Source organism: Diorhabda sublineata, chromosome 7 (assembly GCF_026230105.1).
Source record: "Diorhabda sublineata isolate icDioSubl1.1 chromosome 7, icDioSubl1.1, whole genome shotgun sequence".
Classification (NCBI taxonomy): domain Eukaryota; kingdom Metazoa; phylum Arthropoda; class Insecta; order Coleoptera; family Chrysomelidae; genus Diorhabda; species Diorhabda sublineata.
Genome location: NC_079480.1, coordinates 425,242 through 449,301, shown reverse-complemented (window position 1 = coordinate 449,301; position 24,060 = coordinate 425,242). Strand labels below are relative to the sequence as shown.

Below are 24,060 nucleotides of genomic sequence, written 5' to 3'. Positions count from 1 at the left end.
TCAATAAAAACATCTTTTAGGATCGCAGCGGAAATCAATACAACAGAGAAATTGCTGTAGTTAGAAAATATTGCAAACGCTACGTTTTATTTTTGTTCTGTGAAATTACCGAAGGAAATAAAGTGAATTGGCTTTGTCTCGTCAAAGAATATAACTGATTGAATTGATTATAACGTAACAAATAAAATGAATTACGAATCGCGGATCAACCACCTCCCACGAACCTACTACTTTCTGTTAAATTTGAAATGCCATTCATTACGCCATCTCCACTTTCAACTGAAAATCTGGCACATTACAGGAAACTGTAAAATGATACTTAATTTGTGGACCATGTTAAAATAGAGATGGGAATTTGTACGTACACTTCTGTCAGTTAAGAAATAACAGTTATTCAAATTTTGATTTTGATTATTTTCATATGAGATTTAGAGATTATAAAATTTTAGTTTGGTCACCCTGATTTTTATGAAATATTTCCGATTTTAAACTTCATATTGTTGAACACTGGTTGTTTTTAGTTGACTTCTTAGTTCTGTGAGGGCTTAGATTTTTATTTTGGTAACTCTTATATTCATTAAATATTACTTTATATTGTTAAACATAACCTAAAGTCAAAATTTTGTCATTTTAGTACGATTATAATAAAATATCTAGATGATAATCTTTTAGTCGTACAAAAAATTGTGCATGAAATATATCAGTCACGTAAAAACTTGAATTAATTCAATACCAACCCTCGTATATAGTTATCTCCCAGGAAAAATGTCTATAAAAGAATTCCTAATATAATTTGGGGAACTGTTATTTTCATTGGAAGGAAATAGAAGTTCCCATCTCTATACTAGTACTTTAAAGTGACAATCACAGATTTTTAAAATGTTTGTAAAAAGTGTTGCCTAAACAAAACCAAAGATATATTTACATTATTTATGTAATATTTAATTTATATACGAGCAAATAGATATTATAAACAAACGATATATAATATAAATGAATAAATTATATGTCAAAACATGAATGTGCCAAAAGAATTAGTACTGGTAAACAGATACGGATGAAGTAAATGTGAAATGAGTGTTGCCTAAACAAGATCAGACATTGTTTATATGAACTGTAATCTTGGCTGGTAAACACAGTACAACGAGATCAATGAATTAAGAAGAATTAGGAAATATTTATAATAATGACAGTTCCACTGAAATTTTTATAGTTTATAGCAATTATTCATGTTTTACCTTAAGATTAATTATAATTTGGTTGCTACGGTAATAACTTTGATACGAGTGGTGTTTATAAAGTTGTTAGAGAATGTAAACATATAAAATACTGGAATGAGATGAATTTTTGTAATATAAAAAACTGTTTATAGTGAAAATATGTGTTGCTTTTATAATAGATCTACAAGTAAACGAGAAGAAAGGAAAGTATGTCAACCTCAATATTGAAAATTTTAATTTTTTTGTAAATATTCGATAACAAACTTCAGAAAATTAGTTTTGATTCCTGATATACCAATATCACATAATTTGTCTTTGTTTTGCACAATTGTTGGGGTCAATTCTGTTTATTTCTACAGAAAATAAAACAAAATAGTATCTTCGGATAGCGATAACGTTGATATTAAAACTATATCGGCATACGGAGAAGCTTCAGTCGATATAAAATTTTATTAAGCCATTTTCAGTCCATTAAAAGTGTTTACAATTGATGAAATAGCAGATTAAACGTTAGATCTAGGTTATTAAAAGGATTTTGAGGACAATCAAGGATGATACGATCAAAATTGGGGGGGAAACGGGTTTACCTAACAATATTTGCGATTGTTTCTTTATTTATAGAAGGTAAGTATTTAGTTTTTATAAGAAATTGTGTTTTTTTTTAAATTTTTACACATGATTTTTTTATATAAACACTTAGATATGATGTTAGATCTCTTTTTGACACACTTTTTGCTGGAAATTTGAGGTAAAAACTGTCATATCGTTTGCTACGGGAAACAGTGTTGCCAAACTGAATTTTTTGTAACTAGATGTTCTACCTAGAGATTCGGTGGACTTATTTTTTTTAATATTCGTGGAGATGAGGATATTTAATTCAAAAAGTTGATTTCTATCAATAGTTTTACTAAAATATTTTATATTATGTCTTATATACGTGCGTACTTGGAAACTAATAAATTTAAGAAACTCTGAAAGTTTCAACGAGATAAGACCCGTAAAATTGAAGGGTTTTTATCTTAATAGTTATGTAAGCCTTCCTCGGAGTCTTTATTTACTACTGCCGTTGAACTTCTCTGACTCCTCGGGCAAAAAAAAAAACGAAAGTTTAGATGAAATTATCTTTTCGATTTTCAAATTTAAATTAATTACGAATATCTAAGTTTCGAACGAAAATTTCATTCAAATATCTCGTTTTATTCGAGTTTATAAATAAAAATTAATCACTTGTGACTAAATCCGGTTAATAGAACGGACGAGAAAGCAGTTTTTTCTTCGTTAAATTTATCCGACTATAAAAAATAATATCCGGCAATGATTTTCCCGTTTTTTACGGGAGTTTTTCATAAAATAAAATTCCCAAAAAGCTGCGGACGCTAGGAACACTAATAGACGGGATTTGACGTCCAACTTGGCTCCCCCCAAAATCAAATCTTGAAATTCTTAATCGACGTGTAACAAAAAGAAACTCGCCGATACCAAATCGTTCGATTGTGTGGAAAACGTACTAGAAATTCTTAAAAACGGGCTCTGTTGTCGACGCGTCGCGTTTTTAATTAAAATACGGTAACAACGGCGCTGGGAATATCAGATTTTTTTGCGATGAATATTGAATCGATTAATATTATTGAGGTTATCGTTCGGGTCTCTTCAAAAATTATTTTTTTTCGTTTTTTTTCCAAAATCAATTCTTGAAATTCTCAATCGACGTGTAACAAAAAGAAACTCGCCGATACCAAATCGTTCGATTGTATGGGAAACGTACTAGAAATTCTTAAAAACGGGCTCTGTTGTCGACGCGTCGCGTTTTTAACTAAAATACGGTAACAACGGCGCTGGGAATATCAGATTTTTTGCGACGAATATTGAATCGATTAATATTATTGAGGTTATCGTTCGGGTCTCTTCAAAAATTATTTTTTTTCGTTTTTTTTCCAAAATCAATTCTTGAAATTCTCAATCGACGTGTAACAAAAAGAAACTCGCCGATACCAAATCGTTCGATTGTGTGGAAAACGTACTAGAAATTCTTAAAAACGGGCTCTGTTGTCGACGCGTCGCGTTTTTAACTAAAATACGGTAACAACGGCGCTGGGAATATCAGATTTTTTTACGACGAATATTGAATCGATTAATATTATTGAGGTTATCGTTCGGGTCTCTTCAAAAATTGTTTTTTTTTTTCGTTTTTTTTCCAAAATCAATTCTTGAAATTCTCAATCGACGTGTAACAAAAAGAAACTCGCCGATACCAAATGGTTCGATTGTGTGGAAAACGTACTAGAAATTCTTAAAAACGGGCTCTGTTGTCGACGCGTCGCGTTTTTAACTAAAATACGGTAACAACGGCGCTGGGAATATCAGATTTTTTTACGACGAATATTGAATCGATTAATATTATTGAGGTTATCGTTCGGGTCTCTTCAAAAATTGTTTTTTTTTTTCGTTTTTTTTCCAAAATCAATTCTTGAAATTCTCAATCGACGTGTAACAAAAAGAAACTCGCCGATACCAAATCGTTCGATTGTGTGGAAAACGTACTAGAAATTCTTAAAAACGGGCTCTGTTGTCGACGCGTCGCGTTTTTAACTAAAATACGGTAACAACGGCGCTGGGAATATCAGATTTTTTTACGACGAATATTGAATCGATTAATATTATTGAGGTTATCGTTCGGGTCTTTTCAAAAATTGTTTTTTTTCGTTTTTTTTCCAAAATCAATTCTTGAAATTCTCAATCGACGTGTAACAAAAAGAAACTCGCCGATACCAAATCGTTCGATTGTATGGGAAACGTACTAGAAATTCTTAAAAACGGGCTCTGTTGTCGACGCGTCGCGTTTTTAACTAAAATAAGGTAAAAACGGCGCTGGGAATATCAGATTTTTTTGCGACGAATATTGAATCGATTAATATTATTGAGGTTATCGTTCGGGTCTTTTCAAAAATTGTTTTTTTTTTCGTTTTTTTTTTCCAAAATCAATTCTTGAAATTCTCAATCGACGTGTAACAAAAAGAAACTCGCCGATATCAAATCGTTCGATTGTGTGGGAAACGTACTAGAAATTCTTAAAAACGGGCTCTGTTGTCGACGCGTCGCGTTTTTAATTAAAATACGGTAACAACGACGCTGGGAATATCAGATTTTTTGCGACGAATATTGAATCTATTAATATTATTGAGGTTATCGTTCGGGTCTTTTCAAAAATTGTTTTTTTTTTCGTTTTTTTTCCAAAATCAAATCTTGAATTTCTCAATCAATTTCACTGCGAAAGATTGGAAATAAGAAGCTTCTTTTCTCTATAACATATAAATTTTTCCAACAGAACGGCAATCGGGGCACAACGAACTTCAAAGACGAACAAAATTTCAAAAGAAATTGCCACATCGCAAAATGCTGCATTACCGAAAAGAAAATCGACACGGCGTAACAACCCTTAAAAGAATTACCCCGCAAACGAGAAAAATATTCTTAAACATAATCCCACCCCCCGAAAAAAGGAAATCGCCACATCATCTGACCCAACAGGGAACGTTATTTAACAGATACAACCCTTTATATCTTTTCCCGTTTAAATAATTGATTCAAAACCTACTAAATATTGTACACCACGTAAACGCGCAGTACCAAACCTATAAAATCGAGATGCAACCATCAACACACACTATAAACCCGCCCAAAATACGAAAACGACACGTTACGTTTCGAAATCTGTTTGAAGAAACGACATTAAGCAAAATATTGGGGTTCTTTGGCACCCCATCAACGTTCCCTAGGAGTAGCGGACGCTATGAACAAGGGAGATTCGACGAAGTCTACGTCGGACGTGGTGATGGGGGTCCACGATGATGTATTCGGCTAGAAACGCGTCGAGACTTGTTATCGCCGCGCCGGCCGCCGTCCCGTCCACAACGTGCGAATTAAAACGATTTTTGGCGTGTGTGCTCGCGATCTGGCATCGAAAAGCCGGATAAATCCGCGAATGGGTGCGTCGAAAGGCATTTTTTCATCTCCTGTCGTTTTGACAGGTTTGCATCCTCTCCTTCGAGTTCTGCGGGAGATTCTGGAAGGTGTCTTATCTTCTTAGTCGACTTGGACGTCTTCTTCGACGAGGAAAGGTCTAATCTGTGGATTTGGCGTCGGATAAAACCGGATTGGAATCCGGGCGGTGGAATCTAGTTGGCGGAAACTTCGGAATCGGGAATATTTCGTATATAAAAAAGATAATTACCCGGAAAGAGGGAAAATCTGATTGGAAAATCATAAATGACATGTTCATAATGGGAAATGTATCATTTTATAGTGTTCGGCGGCCAGGGGTTTCCGTTTATTCTGTAGATGACACGGCAATTACCTTTGAAATGTAATTTACCGTATACACGGTGGAATTTATTGGGCGATCTTACGTTGAACGGAATAAGAATAAAAACGAAAGTAATTGCGTTCGAACGAACTCTTTTTTTTTTGTTTATTTCATATTTTAACGTTTTTCTTATTTATTCGAACGGTTTCTAAGGGCGGTAACACACGATACGTCCAAGGAATGAAAACTTGACGAAAAATTGATCCCGATGCATGAAAAATACAAGATTTTAATAGAAAACTCGGTATCCGAATGTTTTTTTTTTAGTGTAGAACGAACGCATTGAACTCGAATGAATTTAATTTGGTTGCGAAAACTACGATTCGATCAAACGTCGAATTTTTCGAATAGAACTCGTATAATTACACGTTCCGAGATCGAAAACGTCAAACTTCATAATGTCAATGTCATATTTTTGACGTATCATCATCGGTAATGCCAAATATCGAAACTAAAAGTGACTAGAAATGGAAGCGCGTTCGTTTGATAAAAAATATTAGTAAAAAATTCGTTAAGGTCTGTCCGAAGTGAAATTTAATGTTTGTCTCGAAGAAATTTCACGTTCCGAGATCGAAAACGTCAAACTTCATAATGTCAATGTCATATTTTTGACGTATCATCATCGGTAATGCCAAATATCGAAACTAAAAGTGACTAGAAATGGAAGCGCGTTCGTTTGATAAAAAATATTAGTAAAAAATTCGTTAAGGTCTGTCCGAAGTGAAATTTAATGTTTGTCTCGAAGAAATTTCACGTTCCGAGATCGAAAACGTCAAACTTCATAATGTCAATGTCATATTTTTGACGTTTTATCATCGGTAATGCCAAATATTAGAACTAAAAGTGACTAGAAATGGAAGCGCGTTCGTTTGATAAAAAATATTAGTAAAAAATTCGTTAAGGTCTGTCCGAAGTAAAATTTAATGTTTGTCTCGAAGAAATTTCACGTTCCGAGATCTATAACGTCAAACTTCATAATGTCAATGTCATATTTTTGACGTTTTATCATCGGTAATGCCAAATATTAGAACTAAAAGTGACTAGAAATGGAAGCGCGTTCGTTTGATAAAAAATATTAGTAAAAAATTCGTTAAGGTCTGTCCGAAGTAAAATTTAATGTTTGTCTCGAAGAAATTTCACGTTCCGAGATCTATAACGTTAAACTTCATAATGTCAATGTCATATTTTTGACGTTTTATCATCGGTAATGCCAAATATTAGAACTAAAAGTGACTAGAAATGGAAGCGCGTTCGTTTGATAAAAAATATTAGTAAAAAATTCGTTAAGGTCTGTCCGAAGTAAAATTTAATGTTTGTCTCGAAGAAATTTCACGTTCCGAGATCGAAAACGTCAAACTTCATAATGTCAATGTCATATTTTTGACGTTTTATCATCGGTAATGCCAAATATCGAAACTAAAAGTGACTAGAAATGGAAGCGCGTTCGTTTGATAAAAAATATTAGTAAAAAATTCGTTAAGGTCTGTCCGAAGTGAAATTTAATGTTTGTCTCGAAGAAATTTCACGTTCCGAGATCTAAAACGTCAAACTTCATAATGTCAATGTCATATTTTTGACGTTTTATCATCGGTAATGCCAAATATCGAAACTAAAAGTGACTAGAAATGGAAGCGCGTTCGTTTGATAAAAAAATTTAGTAAAAAATTCGTTAAGGTCTGTCCGAAGTAAAATTTAATGTTTGTCTCGAAGAAATTTCACGTTCCGAGATCTAAAACGTCAAACTTCATAATGTCAATGTCATATTTTTGACGTATCATCATCGGTAATGCCAAATATCGAAACTAAAAGTGACTAGAAATGGAAGCGCGTTCGTTTGATAAAAAAATTTAGTAAAAAATTCGTTAAGGTCTGTCCGAAGTGAAATTTAATGTTTGTCTCGAAGAAATTTCACGTTCCGAGATCTAAAACGTCAAACTTCATAATGTCAATGTCATATTTTTGACGTATCATCATCGGTAATGCCAAATATCGAAACTAAAAGTGACTAGAAATGGAAGCGCGTTCGTTTGATAAAAAAATTTAGTAAAAAATTCGTTAAGGTCTGTCCGAAGTGAAATTTAATGTTTGTGTCGAAGAAATTTCACGTTCCGAGATCGAAAACGTCAAACTTCATAATGTCAATGTCATATTTTTGACGTATCATCATCGGTAATGCCAAATATCGAAACTAAAAGTGACTAGAAATGGAAGCGCGTTCGTTTGATAAAAAAATTTAGTAAAAAATTCGTTAAGGTCTGTCCGAAGTGAAATTTAATGTTTGTGTCGAAGAAATTTCACGTTCCGAGATCGAAAACGTCAAACTTCATAATGTCAATGTCATATTTTTGACGTATCATCATCGGTAATGCCAAATATCGAAACTAAAAGTGACTAGAAATGGAAGCGCGTTCGTTTGATAAAAAAATTTAGTAAAAAATTCGTTAAGGTCTGTCCGAAGTGAAATTTAATGTTTGTGTCGAAGAAATTTCACGTTCCGAGATCGAAAACGTCAAACTTCATAATGTCAATGTCATATTTTTGACGTATCATCATCGGTAATGCCAAATATCGAAACTAAAAGTGACTAGAAATGGAAGCGCGTTCGTTTGATAAAAAAAATTGTTGTTTGTGTCAACGAAATTTCTCTCTCTCTCGTGTAAATTCATCAATAAATGAGAAGTTTGAGCTTTGAATAATAATCGAGGGCTATCTATACCTTCGGGTTAAGGATGAAGGATTATACAACGTAATGTTGAGAGAAAATTTAATTTCCGAATTTACATAAACGGAAATGGATTGAATTTCCGAAGTACCGATCGTCTAATGCCAAAAATAATTATTATACGAGGGTCTTATAAAAAGAAAGTTTCATTCGGAAGGTCAAATTCTGGAAAATAAAAATGGTTTCGTGAAAAATATGCCTTATTAATTCGGAAACTTCTTAGATAACCCTCGTATACACACATATTTACCCAAAAATTTGTACAAGTATCGAAAACTGTCAGATTTATGTGAACATTTGACAGATGACGTTTAAAACAAGTCAGCAGCATTATAATTCGGGAAATTTAACCTCAAAATAACGGCGAATTCAATAAATCAAAAATTATAACCTAAGACGAATGTAACCTTCAAAAATTGAAGTTTAAATGTATGTCAGAACCGCCTCGATTCCCTACCGCTATAACTCTCTGTCCGAGTGTAAATCCAACAGACAAATTGAGACCTTTTAACACCTCCCGATCTTTCCTCGAGCTTCACAAACTCATCCTCATAATTATCAATGTTTCCCGGATATATTTCGGTAGCGATCATCCCTTACGCGACGACAAGGGTGGTTTATTGGGGAGGCCGAATATTTCGTTTCGATTTCAAATTAAATAAACACAAAATAACAATTTTTAACTGTCAAATGTCAGTGGATGTATACGTATCGAGTCCAAGTCTCGATTCACTATAAAAGTAGCCATTTTGACGTTGATGCTTTGATTATTGAAGTTATAATTTATTTTTATATTATATTTAATTATTAAAACAGTTTTTATAATTTAAATAATAAAATAATAATGGTATCTTCTATTTTACGATGTAGTCAAATTCATATGACGTTTATGTAGTGTAAAATTTCGATCAGTCATAAAAAAGTGACTGCTATTTAAGTGAAGCTAATTTCGTTATTTGTTCCCATCTCTAGACTCGACTAAAATGTACAGTTTTACGAAAATTCCATGTATTTATGCATAAAATATATTAAGATCGATACAATCGATTATAATCGATGTTTCGAGATCTAATAATACGAAAAATCGTACTTCAACATTTCCATCAATAATAATTTAGATGTTTTACACCGTTTTAGCGATAAAATTTATAAATTTCAAAACTATTATACTATTATATAATCTGTTCCCATCTCTAGACTTAACTAAATGTTTTTGTTTGACGCAATTTCCGGCGTACGAGTCGTCAATGATTCGACGGGGTCAATATTAAGTTCGAGTATACCCACATGAGGGTAAGTTGCCCTTTATAGTTGTCCGGGATTAATCGAAGAATTATTATGGTAATAATTCGTCGACGATGTAACAAAGAAACAAGGATTGCGTAATAACAGCGAAACGTCACGACCACTAAACATGTAAATCACACTTATAGTATGTAAATCCAGTCTTTTACGACCTTCAAATAGTCTCGTAGTTTCTGCCACGTAACGTCACTTTATAGAGATGGAAAAATTCACCATTTCAACAAATCATTTAAAAATAACGATTAAAAAACATTATTTATAACGAAAATTAATAATTTGTTTGTTTTAAAAATCGATGACAAGTAAGATTTAAAAAAGAAGAACCTAAGTCACTTGTCAATATGTGACGGGAAACATAATATGTCAAAACTGTTGAACACAAAACATAAAAATCAATCCATAGATCTTTTAGAAACAATAAAATATGCAGAGTACATTCACTGGTGTACATAAAGTTACTGGTCGACGTAAATTAATTTGTGTGTTGTCGCTGCCATCTCTACTTCATCCTTCAAATGACGCAGCGTCTCGATGTTTATCGTTAGTGAATAAATGGCGTTAGAACCGTAAATCCGTTATTGTTTTAGATGAGTCTCAATAATATCTCGAAGCTTTAACGGGCTCCTAATGTTCCCTAACCTATTTACAGACTTCTAGAGCTTCACGAATTTCATTGTTTCGAATAAAAATATTGATGTTAATTTGGGTGTTTAATTCCGTCATAACAGGGTACAGTTCAACGTTCCGTTGTGTATACGAGGGGCGCGCTACAATTTCAAACGTACGTTAGAAAGTTTTTAATTGATATTGATATTTTTTGGAATTATTTTGGTAGTATTTTACTAATATTTTCGATTTCTATGATTTTTTTTTTAGAAAAGAGAATAATAAACGATGAAATTGATTTTTTTTGGTATTCTCGTTAGTTTTAATTTTGTTTAAGTTTCATTTTTGTACATGTTTTGATATGTAATAATACGGGGGGACTACGGAAAGTCATATATTTTACAAATTCGCGTTAAAGTCACTTTCCACCCTCGTATATGATTACCAATCGAATTTATTCGTCAAATATAAACAGAATTGTCTACAGCGACCGATAAATAGTAATTTCTATGCTTATTTAATAAGAAAATATTATTTTCGTCCGGATATAGCGAATTTTTTAAAAATTGGATTTGTCTGACTTGACGATTCCGTTGCTGAATTCCCCGGAGGCGAAGAAATAAGTAAAAAAATAAAAAGAGAAGAAGAATTATATACGGAACAAAAAGCGCGCGCCGAAGCAAAGTAGGAAATAGCCAAATTACCATCGTATCTATTCATTTATTATATAAATTTACGAGGGCGATTAAATGTTCTCTCTCTCCCGGATTATTAGTTGTATTATTCATTTTGGGAACGATTCATAACCTCAAATATGCACGGAAATTAACTGGAGAAAGGACACCGGCGTCGACGAATTTTATTACTCGAAGGATTCAAGTTTATTGAGGAAAGAAAAATTGTTTTATTACACGGGAGATCAACGCATGATCCTAACCAAGAAATCGTTGCCGATACGGAATAAACAGAATAAAAAAGGCCATTTGCAAGTTATGGGAAAGAAGAAGAGCCCTAGAGCGGATGTGTGACGTGTGATTGGATAGAGTACAATCTTTAGCGTGTCTGAGTACCAAAACTGGGACCCTCGAAGTCTAGAAACCGAAGTAAATTCAAGTAATCATTACCCTGATGGTTTTTCAACTTTTCGACTATTTCCGTTCATATTTAGTTCCCAAATTAAAAAAAAAGATTCGTGGAGACATAATTTAAAATAGATGAAGAGATTTTGGTGAAAAAAACCAGCGAATTTACCGGACGTGACGATTTTTTACGATGTTGATTATTTCAGTCATTTGAAACTACCCTCGTATACTCGCATCGACCCATCGTATGAAATATAATATTAATTTTTTGCTTTTCATCCGAAATGTGTTTTTTTTTTCTCTCATCCGCTTCGTTTAAGTTCAAATTTTAATGTAAACGGCGCTGCTGCTTCATTTTACCAACTAGGGAAATATTGAAAAAGTTTTAACACTTTAAGAATCGCGATTTATCTTTATCTTTAAATCTCTTTTATGTCCCTACCGCCCTTATCACTAAAGGGAGATACTTAATTTTATAGACGGAGCCTAATTAATAATTCTACTTTAGTTATTCGAAACGATAACTCAAATAAAAATTACAAATTTCGTGAATTCGTATATTTTAGTTCCAACTAAATCGAAAAATACAGATTTCGATTAGTAAAACTGCACGCCACGCCACGCCACGTGTCTAATATGAGTACAAACTCAGTTCACTACACGCTACGCCACGCCAAGTGTCGAATATACGTACAAACTCAGTCCACTACACGCTACGCCACGCCAAGTGTTTAATATACGTACAAACTCAGTCCACTACACGCTACGCCACGCCAAGTGTTTAATATACGTACAAACTCAGTCCACTACACGCTACGCCACGCCAAGTGTTTAATATACGTACAAACTCAGTCCACTACACGCTACGCCACGCCAAGTGTCGAATATACGTACAAACTCAGTCCACTACACGCTACGCCACGCCTCGTGTTTAATATACGTACAAACTCAGTCCACTACACGCTACGCCACGCCAAGTGTCGAATATGCGTACAAACTCAGTCCATTACACGCTACGCCACGCCAAGTGTTTAATATACGTACAAACCCAGTCCACTAAACGCTACGCCACGCCTCGTGTTTAATATACGTACAAACTCAGTCCACTACACGCTACGCCTCGCCAAGTGTCGAATATACGTACAAACTCAGTCCACTACACGCTACGCCATGCCAAGTGTCGAATATACGTACAAACTCAGTCCACTACACGCTACGCCATGCCAAGTGTCGAATATACGTACAAACTCAGTCCATTACACGCTACGCCACGCCTCGTGTTTAATATACGTACAAACTCAGTCCACTACACGCTAAGCCACGCCTCGTGTTTAATATACGTACAAACTCAGTCCACTACACGCTACGCCACGCCTCGAGTCGAATATGCGTACAAACTCAGTCCACTACACGCTACGCCACGCCAAGTGTCGAATATACGTACAAACTCAGTCCACTACACGCTACGCCATGCCAAGTGTCGAATATACGTACAAACTCAGTCCACTACACGCTACGCCACGCCAAGTGTCGAATATACGTACAAACTCAGTCCACTACACGCTACGCCATGCCAAGTGTCGAATATACGTACAAACTCAGTCCACTACACGCTACGCCACGCCTAGTGTTTAATATACGTACAAACTCAGTGGCGTGGCGTGGCCGGCCGATTAATATTGAATTAAATAGAAAAACATATGTACACATATTCGACAAATGGCGTGAGGTGGCGTGGCGTGGCGTGTTGCTAGTGGATTTCGAGCTTTATTCGCTCTATTTTTTTTTTTTTTGATATTCATCTTTACCGAAGTCTTCAGGTGTCTATTGAGGCGACTAGATTCCTCCTAGCCTTCGTTATGGACACCCTCTCAGAAGATCTATTCTTCGACTATAGTTTCCCAGAACTTTTTTTGTCTACCTCGTAAATCGGTTTCAAAATAACAATTTTGTTCGACAAACGATTCGTACCTCCGATTTCGACGAACTTGCCAACTACACCGTTACGACTCGATGTAAGTTTCGACGAGACGTCGCTTAAAAAATAAAGAATAACAAATTTTCTTTATTTTTTTTTATTTTTTCGATTTAAAAATGACGTAGGCGGGTGTATTATATCACGTTACGGTCCTGTAGTTGACAGACGATCCGCGTAGAAAAACTAATCGTGTAATATGAAACTGTGGCGGGCAATCTCTTGAATAAAAGATCCGTACGAATATGACCCGAGTCTAATAAGTTTCGGGGTATGTGTTATGCGCCTAGAAATGGCTTATTTACCTCAGAAATACGGCCAAACCCCAAATAGAATAAATCATTTTCGCCAAAAAGTCCTTCTTACATTCGGCGAGGTCCTCAATTGAAATTACCGGGGTCGAACTACATTTAATCGACGACGAACGTTTCTCCCAACCAGAATCGTCGGTTTTATTCGAAATAAACCGACACATACAACATGCAATGTTGCCAACTTTCCAATAGTAGCCGAATAAAGTTAAACCTCGTATTTGGATTTTGTTTAAGGCCAATTTCCGTTTCGAAATTTAGCGAATCTTTTCTGTAATTTCAAACCGGATTGTTTTTTTTTTTTTTTTATTTTTTCTTGCAGGATTTTGGGCCCTGAAGGAGATGCGGATCGGCGTACCGGAAGCAGCGCTGTCCGGTGACACGGTAACGTTGTCCTGCGAATACAATCTCGAGGAAGTCGCTTTGTATTCGATCAAATGGTATTGGAACGACGAGGAATTTTATAGATACGTTCCTAAGGAATCGCCGCCCTTCAGGGCATTTTCAGTTACATTCGCCGATTTTAATGTTGACGTAAGTTTTTATATTATATGAGGGGTGGAACTGAAAAAATATGTCGATTAATCGAAATACGGGGTGTTTCGCTAGGGCGTTGTTCGTAACGACGTCTTTAGGATGTCAATATTACTTATTGATATCGAATAATCGTTGAAATGTCATTGTATCGTAAATTTTAGTCAAAATATTGTAAATTAATATCGTATATTGTCGTTATGTAGTCAATTTGTGCCAAAATCTTGTCTATTAATATCGTATAATTATCGTACTGTCAATACAATGTCAATTAAATCCAGAATATTGTCAATTAATATCGTATATTGTCGTTATGTAGTCAATTTGTGCCAAAATCTTGTCTATTAATATCGTATAATTATCGTACTGTCAATACAATGTCAATTAAATCCAGAATATTGTCAATTAATATCGTATATTGTCGTTATGTAGTCAATTTGAGTCAAAATCTTGTCTATTAATATCGTATAATTATCGTACTGTCAATACAATGTCAATTAAATCCAGAATATTGTCAATTAATATCGTATATTGTCGTTATGTAGTCAATTTGTGCCAAAATCTTGTCTATTAATATCGTATAATTATCGTACTGTCAATACAATGTCAATTAAATCCAGAATATTGTCAATTAATATCGTATATTGTCGTTATGTAGTCAATTTGAGTCAAAATCTTGTCTTTTGATATCGTATAAACGTCGTATTGTCTTTTTATTCTCAATTTCAGCCAAAAGCTTGTCCATTAATATCGTATAATTATCGTACAGTCATTAGAATGTCAATTAAATCCAAAATATTTTCAATTAATATCGTATAATTATCGTATTGTCATCAGAACGTCAAATAAATAAAAATATTGTCAATTAATATCGTATATTGTCGTTATGTAGTCAATTTGTGCCAAAATCTTGTCTATTAATATCGTATAATTATCGTACTGTCAATACAATGTCAATTAAATCCAGAATATTGTAAATTAATATCGTATATTGTCGTTATGTAGTCAATTTGTGCCAAAATCTTGTCTATTAATATCGTATAATTATCGTACTGTCAATACAATGTCAATTAAATCCAGAATATTGTCAATTAATATCGTATATTGTCGTTATGTAGTCAATTTGAGTCAAAATCTTGTCTTTTGATATCGTATAAACGTCGTATTGTCTTTTTATTCTCAATTTCAGCCAAAAGCTTGTCCATTAATATCGTATAATTATCGTACAGTCATTAGAATGTCAATTAAATCCAAAATATTTTCAATTAATATCGTATAATTATCGTATTGTCATCAGAACGTCAAATAAATAAAAATATTGTCAATTAATATCGTATAATTATTGTATTGTCATTAGAACGTCAATTAAAGCCAAAATCTTGTGTATTAATATCATATAATTATCGTACTGTCATTAGAACGTCAATTAAATCCAAAATCTTGTGTATTAATATCATATAATTATCGTACTGTCATTAGAACGTCAATTAAATCCAAAATATTGTCAATTAATATCGTATTGTCATCAGAACGTCAATTAAAGCCAAAATCTTGTCTATTAATATCGTATAATTATCGTATTGTCATTAGAACATCAATTAAAGCCAAAATCTTGTCTATTAATATCGTATAATTATCGTATTGTCATTAGAACGTCAATTAAATCCAAAATATTGTCAATTAATATCGTATAATTATTGTACTGTCATTAGATCGTCAATTTGAGCCAAAATCTTGTCTAATGATATCGTATAATTATCGTACTGTCATTAGATCGTCAATTTAAGCCAAAATCTTGTCTAATGATATCGTATAATTATCGTACTGTTATTAGATCGTCAATTTGAGCCAAAATCTTGTCTATTAATATCGTATAATTATCGTACAGTCATTAGAATGTCAATTAAATCCAAAATATTGTCAATTAATATCGTATAATTATTGTACTGTCATTAGATCGTCAATTTGAGCCAAAATCTTGTCTAATGATATCGTATAATTATCGTACTGTCATTAGATCGTCAATTTAAGCCAAAATCTTGTCTAATGATATCGTATAATTATCGTACTGTTATTAGATCGTCAATTTGAGCCAAAATCTTGTCTATTAATATCGTATAATTATCGTACAGTTATTAGAATGTCAATTAAATCCAAATTACGTCAATTAATATCGTATAACTATCGTATTGTCATCAGAACGTCAATTAAAGCCAAAATCTTGTCTATTAATATCGTATAATTATCGTACTGTTATTAGATCGTCAATTTCAGCCAAAATCTTGTCTATTAATATCGTATAATTATCGTACAGTCATTAGAATGTCAATTAAATCCAAAATATCATCAATTAATATCGTATAACTATCGTATTGTCATCAGAACGTCAATTAAAGCCAAAATCTTGTCTATTAATATCGTATAATTATCGTACTGTCATTAGATCGTCAATTTGAGCCAAAATATTGTCTATTAATATCGTATAATTATCGTACTGTCATTAGATCGTCAATTTGAGCCAAAATATTGTCTATTAATATCGTATAATTATCGTACTGTCATTAGATCGTCAATTTGAGCCAAAATCTTGTCTAATGATATCGTATAATTATCGTACTGTCATTAGATCGTCAATTTAAGCCAAAATCTTGTCTAATGATATCGTATAATTATCGTACTGTCATTAGATCGTCAATTTAAGCCAAAATCTTGTCTAATGATATCGTATAATTATCGTACTGTCATTAGATCGTCAATTTAAGCCAAAATCTTGTCTAATGATATCGTATAATTATCGTACTGTCATTAGATCGTCAATTTAAGCCAAAATCTTGTCTAATGATATCGTATAATTATCGTACTGTCATTAGATCGTCAATTTAAGCCAAAATCTTGTCTAATGATATCGTATAATTATCGTACTGTTATTAGATCGTCAATTTGAGCCAAAATCTTGTCTATTAATATCGTATAATTATCGTACTGTCATTAGATCGTCAATTTGAGCCAAAATATTGTCTATTAATATCGTATAATTATCGTACTGTCATTAGATCGTCAATTTGAGCCAAAATCTTGTCTAATGATATCGTATAATTATCGTACTGTCATTAGATCGTCAATTTGAGCCAAAATATTGTCTATTAATATCGTATAATTATCGTACTGTCATTAGATCGTCAATTTGAGCCAAAATCTTGTCTAATGATATCGTATAATTATCGTACTGTCATTAGATCGTCAATTTAAGCCAAAATCTTGTCTAATGATATCGTATAATTATCGTACTGTCATTAGATCGTCAATTTAAGCCAAAATCTTGTCTAATGATATCGTATAATTATCGTACTGTTATTAGATCGTCAATTTGAGCCAAAATCTTGTCTATTAATATCGTATAACTATCGTATTGTCATTAGAACGTCAATTAAAGACAAAATATCGTCAATTAATATCGTATAACTATCGTATTGTCATTAGAACGTCAATTAAAGACAAAATATCGTCAATTAATATCGTATAACTATCGTATTGTCATTAGAACGTCAATTAAAGACAAAATATCGTCAATTAATATCGTATAATTATCGTATCGTCATTAGAATGTCAATTAAATCCAAAATATTGTCAATTAATATGGTCATTAACCATTAATCATTTGTCATAGTTCCATGTTTATTAATCGTTCTGTGTCACCTGTCAGTTGTCATCGGTTTCGTAGGCATTTTTTCGCGATTATAATTTCAAGTTTCGCAACTTTTCGATATTTTTTTTCCTAATAATTAGATTCTGGCTGGACGTTAATAGATAAATTGTGGTTATCCAATAGATTTTTTCTGTCGAAACTAGAGAATGCACGACTCCTATTGTTGATAAAGCCATCAATATCAAGAAGCGAATCCGATTCCGGAACGGACATTCCGAAGAAAAGATCCGACAGGTGGAGGAAAATGGAATCGATTGAATTATCGAATTATCTGTCCGAGGTACCATTTCGAAAAAATGTCGTTCGGATCCGAACTATTCTTTCGACATTTTTATCTCATAATCTATTTCGAATCGCTTTTTCTACAATGAAAACGGGTCCTTTCTCCCCGATTGTTATCCTTGTCGAAGTGTTTGAATTGTACAAAAAAAATCTTTCGATCGCGCATATTACGTAACTTAATTACTTGCCAGGACCGTATTTAGATCCGAAGACCCGTTTTCGGGAACGAACGATTCAAATTATTTGGAATTTTTGGAGTTTGGAAAGTGATAAATTAGCCGTCGTTAACTCGATGACAAATTTTCAAATCGCGAATTTTATTCTCGTCGATAATTTTTTAGTTGAAAGGAAAACTTTGACGCTCGCCCTTTGACGCTAGGTAATTACTTATCGTCCTTTTTTCGTCCCTTCTTGTTTACAGACTTTCGAATCTTTTTAACGAATTAAATTAAAAGGCCGAATTTTGAATTATGTTTTGATCGCCTCTTTTTTTAACCAATTTTGCAGAGACGTATTTCAAAATTTCGTCAATAATATCGTATAATCGTCGTATTGTCATTAGAACGTCAATTTAAAGCCAAAATCTTGTCTATTGATATCGTATCATCGTCGTATTGTCTTTTTATTATCAATTTCAGGCAAAATTTTGTCTATTAATATCGTATAATTATCGTACCGTCATTGTATCGTAAATTTTAGCCAACATCTTGTCTATTAATATCGTATTATCGACATATTGTCGTAATTTAATCAATTCGAGCCAAAATCTTGTCTATTAATATCGTATTATCAACATATTGTCGTATTTTAATCAATTCGAGCCAAAATCTTGTCTATTAATATCGTATAATTATCGTACCGTCATTAGAATGTCAATTTCAGCCAAAAACTTGTCTATTAATATCGTATTATCGACATATTGTCGTAATTTAATCAATTCTAACCAAAATCTTGTCTATTAATATCGTATAATTATCGTACCGTCATTAGAATGTCAATTTCAGCCAAAAACTTGTCTATTAATATCGTATTATCGACATATTGTCGTAATTTAATCAATTCGAACCAAAATCTTGTCTATTAATATCGTATAATTATCGTGCCGTCATTAGAATGTCAATTTCAGCCAAAAACTTGTCTATTAATATCGTATTATCGACATATTGTCGTAATTTAATCAATTCTAACCAAAATCTTGTCTATTAATATCGTATAATTATCGTACCGTCATTAGAATGTCAATTTCAGCCAAAAACTTGTCTATTAATATCGTATTATCGACATATTGTCGTAATTTAATCAATTCGAACCAAAATCTTGTCTATTAATATCGTATAATTATCGTGCCGTCATTAGATGTCAATTAAAGCTAAAATATTAACTATTAATATCGTATAATTATCGTATTTTCTTTTTATTCTCAATTTATTTTGTTTGAAAGTAAAAAAACTGTATTTAAACATCGAGCCCCCCTTTTTGAAGCCTCATCCATCACCTCATCTTGTTTCGGACATATTTCTAGTACGTGATCCATTCCTCATAGTTATTTGTACACACGTGTATAACAAGCTATACGTTTTTCCGTTCAACCAAATCGTCTACGTGCGCACTCAGTCTCCCGCACGCCACGCCACGCCATCATGAAAATTATCCGACTAAACTTCAACTTTGACCTCAAATTAAACTAGAATCCGGCGGTATTTGCTACGAAATAACAGTCGTAGTTGGCGGTTTTCGATTCTGGACGTCTCACATATTCGTCAAGCGGCGTGGAGTAGCGTGGCGTGCTTAACAAGAATATATTTATATACGTCGTTGTGGTCGAATCAAGTATCCGGCAGTTAACGCGTTAAAAAACTCGTCGTCGCGAACTGAATTACCGTAAACGTTGATCGATATTCCGCGAGGTATATCTCGACGTATATTGTGAGGAAATTGATAAGAGCAAACTCAGATAAGAGCAATAAAATGATCAAAATTGGAATATGCGGAGGCACGGTCTTGCGGGGGCTATAAGATGCGCGTCTTTCAGTAATAGGACGCGTGTTCTTTCATAAAGAAACTCGATCTCGTAAATTTTTAAACGGCTTTCATTGTAATTTGCGAAAAATCAAATTTCCATCCAAATATTGCTCGGCAAACCGAAACAGAAAGTTTGGTTAGGTGTCGGTGTCGTTCGGTGAAGCGATTCGTGCCAGTGTCCTTTGAAAGCTTCGATTCAATCATCAATAGAACGACTATTGTCCGATATCTATCGATTGTCTATAGTTTGACATGAACAAATATATTATTACGTACAGTATATAAAAATAAAAAGCCTCCCGAAAACTATACCGACACAAAGCAGGACGAAAAGTCCCGTAGGGATTCTATATCACTAGAACTTTGGTTGAGATCTCGTCCTTCTTTTCTTTAGGATAGATAAAGAATTTTGGGTGCTGCATTTCCGGCTTTTATTCACATATATTTGTAAAAGTTTGTAGTGTAAATGCATCTAGAATCTCCGCCGTAACACCCTGTATACTATTAAACGCAAAAATAACAATTTGAGACCTGGTAAACTAATTTGGAAACTACCTTTTTCGACAAATAGTCATTTGGCTTCGGAAACTGTCTTATTGGACAAATATTCAGTCATTTGGCTTCGGAAACTGTCTTATTGGACAAATATTCAGTCATTTGGCTTCGGAAACTGTCTTATTGGACAAATATTCAGTCATTTGGCTTCGGAAACTGTCTTATTGGACAAATATTCAGTCATTTGGCTTCGGAAACTGTCTTATTGGACAAATATTCAGTCATTTGGCTTCGGAAACTGTCTTATTGGACAAATATTCAGTCATTTGGCTTCGGAAACTGTCTTATTGGACAAATATTCAGTCATTTGGCTTCGGAAACTGTCTTATTGGACAAATATTCAGTCATTTGGCTTCGGAAACTGTCTTATTGGACAAATATTCAGTCATTTGGCTTCGGAAACTGTCTTATTGGACAAATATTCAGTCATTTGGCTTCGGAAACTGTCTTATTGGACAAATATTCAGTCATTTGGCTTCGGAAACTGTCTTATTGGACAAATATTCAGTCATTTGGCTTCGAAAACTGTCTTATTGGACAAATATTCAGTCATTTGGCTTCGAAAACTGTCTTATTGGACAAATATTCAGTCATTTGGCTTCGAAAACTGTCTTATTGGACAAATATTCAGTCATTTGGCTTCGCAAACTGTCTTATTGGACAAATATTCAGTCATTTGGCTTCGCAAACTGTCTTATTGGACAAATATTCAGTCATTTGGCTTCGCAAACTGTCTTATTGGACAAATATTCAGTCATTTGGCTTCGAAAACTGTCTTATTGGACAAATATTCAGTCATTTGGCTTCGGAAACTGTCTTATTGGACAAATATTCAGTCATTTGGCTTCGGAAACTGTCTTATTGGACAAATATTCAGTCATTTGGCTTCGGAAACTGTCTTATTGGACAAATATTCAGTCATTTGGCTTCGGAAACTGTCTTATTGGACAAATATTCAGTCATTTGGCTTCGGAAACTGTCTTATTGGACAAATATTCAGTCATTTGGCTTCGGAAACTGTCTTATTGGACAAATATTCAGTCATTTGGCTTCGGAAACTGTCTTATTGGACAAATATTCAGTCATTTGGCTTCGGAAACTGTCTTATTGGACAAATATTCAGTCATTTGGCTTCGGAAACTGTCTTATTGGACAAATATTCAGTCATTTGGCTTCGGAAACTGTCTTATTGGACAAATATTCAGTCATTTGGCTTCGGAAACTGTCTTATTGGACAAATATTCAGTCATTTGGCTTCGGAAACTGTCTTATTGGACAAATATTCAGTCATTTGGCTTCGGAAACTGTCTTATTGGACAAATATTCAGTCATTTGGCTTCGGAAACTGTCTTATTGGACAAATATTCAGTCATTTGGCTTCGGAAACTGTCTTATTGGACAAATATTCAGTCATTTGGCTTCGGAAACTGTCTTATTGGACAAATATTCAGTCATTTGGCTTCGGAAACTGTCTTATTGGACAAATATTCAGTCATTTGGCTTCGGAAACTGTCTTATTGGACAAATATTCAGTCATTTGGCTTCGGAAACTGTCTTATTGGACAAATATTCAGTCATTTGGCTTCGGAAACTGTCTTATTGGACAAATATTCAGTCATTTGGCTTCGGAAACTGTCTTATTGGACAAATATTCAGTCATTTGGCTTCGGAAACTGTCTTATTGGACAAATATTCAGTCATTTGGCTTCGGAAACTGTCTTATTGGACAAATATTCAGTCATTTGGCTTCGGAAACTGTCTTATTGGACAAATATTCAGTCATTTGGCTTCGGAAACTGTCTTATTGGACAAATATTCAGTCATTTGGCTTCGGAAACTGTCTTATTGGACAAATATTCAGTCATTTGGCTTCGGAAACTGTCTTATTGGACAAATATTCAGTCATTTGGCTTCGGAAACTGTCTTATTGGACAAATATTCAGTCATTTGGCTTCGGAAACTGTCTTATTGGACAAATATTCAGTCATTTGGCTTCGGAAACTGTCTTATTGGACAAATATTCAGTCATTTGGCTTCGGAAACTGTCTTATTGGACAAATATTCAGTCATTTGGCTTCGGAAACTGTCTTATTGGACAAATATTCAGTCATTTGGCTTCGGAAACTGTCTTATTGGACAAATATTCAGTCATTTGGCTTCGGAAACTGTCTTATTGGACAAATATTCAGTCATTTGGCTTCGGAAACTGTCTTATTGGACAAATATTCAGTCATTTGGCTTCGGAAACTGTCTTATTGGACAAATATTCAGTCATTTGGCTTCGGAAACTGTCTTATTGGACAAATATTCAGTCATTTGGCTTCGGAAACTGTCTTATTGGACAAATATTCAGTCATTTGGCTTCGGAAACTGTCTTATTGGACAAATATTCAGTCATTTGGCTTCGGAAACTGTCTTATTGGACAAATATTCAGTCATTTGGCTTCGGAAACTGTCTTATTGGACAAATATTCAGTCATTTGGCTTCGAAACTGTCTTATTGGACAAATATTCAGTCATTTGGCTTCGAAAACTGTCTTATTGGACAAATATTCAGTCATTTGGCTTCGCAAACTGTCTTATTGGACAAATATTCAGTCATTTGGCTTCGCAAACTGTCTTATTGGACAAATATTCAGTCATTTGGCTTCGAAAACTGTCTTATTGGACAAATATTCAGTCATTTGGCTTCGGAAACTGTCTTATTGGACAAATATTCAGTCATTTGGCTTCGGAAACTGTCTTATTGGACAAATATTCAGTCATTTGGCTTCGGAAACTGTCTTATTGGACAAATATTCAGTCATTTGGCTTCGGAAACTGTCTTATTGGACAAATATTCAGTCATTTGGCTTCGGAAACTGTCTTATTGGACAAATATTCAGTCATTTGGCTTCGGAAACTGTCTTATTGGACAAATATTCAGTCATTTGGCTTCGGAAACTGTCTTATTGGACAAATATTCAGTCATTTGGCTTCGGAAACTGTCTTATTGGACAAATATTCAGTCATTTGGCTTCGGAAACTGTCTTATTGGACAAATATTCAGTCATTTGGCTTCGGAAACTGTCTTATTGGACAAATATTCAGTCATTTGGCTTCGGAAACTGTCTTATTGGACAAATATTCAGTCATTTGGCTTCGGAAACTGTCTTATTGGACAAATATTCAGTCATTTGGCTTCGGAAACTGTCTTATTGGACAAATATTCAGTCATTTGGCTTCGGAAACTGTCTTATTGGACAAATATTCAGTCATTTGGCTTCGGAAACTGTCTTATTGGACAAATATTCAGTCATTTGGCTTCGGAAACTGTCTTATTGGACAAATATTCAGTCATTTGGCTTCGGAAACTGTCTTATTGGACAAATATTCAG

At 33.7% G+C, this 24,060-nt stretch overlaps 1 protein-coding gene across 5 annotated transcripts in view; it reads left to right on the top strand.

Moving 5' to 3' along the window:
* Window positions 1-24,060, top strand: part of LOC130446247 (uncharacterized) — a 43,175-nt gene that overhangs the window by 2,365 nt on the left and 16,750 nt on the right. Inside the window, exons 2-3 of one of the 5 annotated variants that reach the window (XM_056782371.1) lie at window positions 1,678-1,844; window positions 13,907-14,118. In XM_056782371.1, coding sequence (XP_056638349.1) covers window positions 1,772-1,844; window positions 13,907-14,118 — 285 coding nt within the window. In that variant the 5' untranslated portion in view covers window positions 1,678-1,771. Of the gene's footprint in view, window positions 1-1,579; window positions 1,845-13,906; window positions 14,119-24,060 lie in introns of all 5 variants that reach the window. The other 4 variants (XM_056782373.1, XM_056782370.1, XM_056782369.1 and 1 more) reach the window with 4 other exon arrangements.